Source organism: Otolemur garnettii, unplaced genomic scaffold, assembly GCF_000181295.1.
Source record: "Otolemur garnettii isolate 467f Iridium unplaced genomic scaffold, OtoGar3 scaffold00009, whole genome shotgun sequence".
NCBI lineage: Eukaryota > Metazoa > Chordata > Mammalia > Primates > Galagidae > Otolemur > Otolemur garnettii.
Window position 1 is genome coordinate 37,198,581 of NW_003852404.1, and position 3,561 is coordinate 37,202,141.

General features: G+C 35.1%; 1 protein-coding gene across 1 annotated transcript in view; it reads right to left on the reverse strand.

Moving 5' to 3' along the window:
• DCBLD2 (discoidin, CUB and LCCL domain containing 2) overlaps positions 1-3,561 on the reverse strand; it is a 79,545-nt gene that overhangs the window by 18,091 nt on the left and 57,893 nt on the right. The window contains exons 3-5 of the mRNA XM_023509771.1: positions 2,715-2,830; positions 2,264-2,397; positions 501-541 (exon numbers count right to left, since the gene is read on the reverse strand). Of these exons, the coding sequence (XP_023365539.1) occupies positions 501-541; positions 2,264-2,397; positions 2,715-2,830 (291 nt within the window). The remainder of the gene's footprint in view (positions 1-500; positions 542-2,263; positions 2,398-2,714; positions 2,831-3,561) is intronic.

Sequence of the window (3,561 nt, forward strand, 5' to 3'; positions counted from 1 at the left end):
AAGTAGCTGGGACTACAGGCACCTGCCACAACACCTGGCTGTTTCTTGGTTGTAGCCATCGTTGTTTGATGGGCCTGGGCTGGATTCGAACCCGCCAGCTCAGGTGTATGTGGCTCACACCTTAGCTGCTTGAGCCACAGGTACTGATCCCAAGACTATTTTACTCACTGACATATATCACTAACACCACAATATGCATGCCAAATAAAAGGTGGTGCTCACTAAGTATCTTCTGATTGAATAATTACTTCGTTAGACAAGGTCAAAAGTCATTTTTCTAAGGCAGCTTCCTTGCTTACATGATCATTTCCCTATTAATGTAAAACCCTCAGTTTCTTTTATTCATTGTATGAATAAAACCTTATCTCACAGTGTTAATATGACAACTACATAAGAAAGTAAAAAAAACCCAGGAATTGACACAGTGCCTAACATACAATGTTCAAAAAATACTAGCTGTTATATAAAAAATAAAGTCATAAAGTCCATGAAAGGCTTACCACTTGTCTTAAATGTAAAAAGACTTGTAGATAAGTGGCCCCTGAAAGAAAGAGAGGTTTTTGGGTGATATTCACACACACAACATGACTTTTCATATTAATCTCAGTTAAAGTTTTCATTTTGATTTGGATTTTTCTCCTCACTGTTTAAAGAACTAAGATTTGATGGCTAGAAATTAGACAACTGATATTGTTCCTAGATTAAACATCTCATTTCTAAGTAGGACAACTTCAGAAATGAGCATAAACAATTTTGTCCACAAGTATCTAGTTTTGTACATGATCATACAAGTGTGTCCATGTAACTTTTAACACTTATTTCTGCATCATAATTTTTTTTACTGGTTGTTTATTGTCAATCACTCACTATTTTATTTCATTAAATAAATTGATTCTCAAAAATTGTCTATGGCAACTACTTTTGGTGAAAGTACACTAACAGGTATAATTCTCAGAGAATTAAGCTCCAGCTTACAGAAGAAAAGCTGGCTATTAATAGAAAGACTGCACTTTTTTAGAGGAAAGCAACATGTCTAAGAACAACTTTTGGTATTGGAATATAACGTGACATTGGGCAGAAAGCAGAATGGGTGAGTTGATGAAGGGATGAGACAGTGGATAGTTTACCACGAGGCAGGTCAAACGATTCCAAGGAACTTGGAGAAATAAAATCATCAGTGTACACTCCTGCCATTAGCACATCAAATTAGTATGAGAGGATGCAACCTACTCAGGTTTTTTTAAGTATGAGAGAAAGAGTTCACATAGAAAAAAATTCATTCTAAGGTAGACCAGGGGAAAGAAATGGAACTCTGTATAATTATCATTAAAAGACACCAGGGATGAATGATAGTCCATTCCTAGCCTGTTTTGTATGGCCAGCGAGTTAAAAATGATTTTTACATGGTAAAGAGCTGTAATTAAAACAAAACAAAGAATTAGCAACAGAGACATGTGGCCCGGAAAGCCTAAGATATTTGCTAGCTAGATCTTTACAGAATGTTTGCTGACTCCTACTCTATACTGCCCTGAGTATAGATCATCCATCCTCTTGTCTTCTGAATGTAAATTGGCGTAGAAACTCTGAAGAAAAGCTGGCTCGATAAGGCTTAGTATTGTCCGCAGGACTGAGCATATCTAAGAGGCAAGATTTATGAAAACAGATTGCTAATGCTTCATTTATATTTAATGTTTTGGCTTCTGCTTTTGATGCCAGATCTACATTTTGTAAAACAGGGCATTATAGACACCATGAATACATATTCTTAAAATGGTCTCTTGGAATGAGAGGAAGACTCATAATAATACTTATGACAAAATGTTTTACGACAACTTATACTTTATATTCAAAGTATTGCAATTATACTCAACGCACCTTAGATTACATGGGCTATAAGGAGCAAAGTAGTTATGTCTTCTGATCTTTAAAACAGTAAGTATTTGGCAACAAACTTCTAGACTCTTACACTCTAGACTTTTTCTATTTTCTACACTTAGGAAAGAAAGAAATACAAGGTAAATCACTCTTCCAAATGACCAGCTTTTTGAAGGACAAGCTAAGGTAGTAGAACACTGCCTGTACTCTCAAAGTACTCAGATACCAAGCACTCACAGATGTGTTTACTGCCTCAATGTTATTTCATGAAGACACTGCCAGTGACAATGCTGAGATCTACGTAGTCTCTAGCCCACCCCTACCCAGCATGCTCATTATAAATAGCGTATATACATATATATATATAAAGTAGCATGGGTATACTTACACCACAGATGTGATGTTGTTAGCCAAAGAACTTTCATAGTATGGGATACCTTTACTAATAACAACACTGATTTGGCCACCCAAAATGTTTGACACTACTCCTGCATGCACACCAGCCATGCACAAAGGTGAAGACTTAAGGGAGGAAAAAGAAAAGATTAGTTTTAAATTTTCTCTCAGTAATTCATAAACAAGATAGTTCTACTTCCCCAAGCAATCAGTTGACCTGGGCAGTTTTCTCATAAACACAGATTATTGGTACTGTAATGCAATAGTTTTTTAGCAAAAAAAAAAAAAATTGAATAAATAAAACATTATATATTACTAACAAGAATTACTTTCTGAAAAACAGAAAGATAAAGATTATATTAGATATATGTCTAGCTATTCTGGAGTTCTCAAAAAAAATAAAGTTATATCACAACTTTAAAATAAGTCTATATCTAACTTACATCTCTATATCCATGAGGAATTGTTCCAGATATCTCAGCAAAAGGGAGCAGACAACCAGCTGGGCAGTACTTACTGAAAATGAAAACAAGTAAAACGTTATATAATGCTATACTTTCTGGGGGAGGAACAGCCTCCCCACCAAATCACATATACACTTTTCGGTTCAATGTAAATATCATTATCTCATCACTATGAAAGAACTACCACTTCTAAAAAGCCCTTTCAGATCTCCTCCTATCCATATATTTACATAGTATAATATGTCTTTACCTGCATATTTATGAAATTTCTCTCTCATTCTACATATTGTTTTTAGCTGTTCCAGGCTGGGCTGGGTTTGAGCCCAACAGCCTCGGGGCATGTGGCCAGTGCCCTACCCACTGAGCTATGGGGTACCGCCTACATATTGTTTTGATTGTTTTACTTTATAATAACTGGTAGAATGGTAAACACTAGTAGAAAAAACATTTCTACTATAAGACCAATTCATCATATTTAATAGCTACATTATAACCTATTTTGTGAATAAACCATAATATATTTTGTCAGCCATCTACTGATCAAATTTAAATTGCATTTTCATTCACTTATCCAATCCACTCAACACATTTCTATTATGTTGTCTATTCAGTGTTGGGCTATGCTAGGTACTCGGCTTACAAAAGTCAACCAAATATGGCTCCTGTCCTCACTGAGTTTATATACCAGTGGAGGAAGAAGACATTAAACCAATACTTACATAAAGAATTAGATTTTGAGCTATGTTAACCAGTTTGATGAAAACATTTCAAATTATATATAAAACCAGCACATTGTACCCCATGATTTCATTAATGTACATAGCTA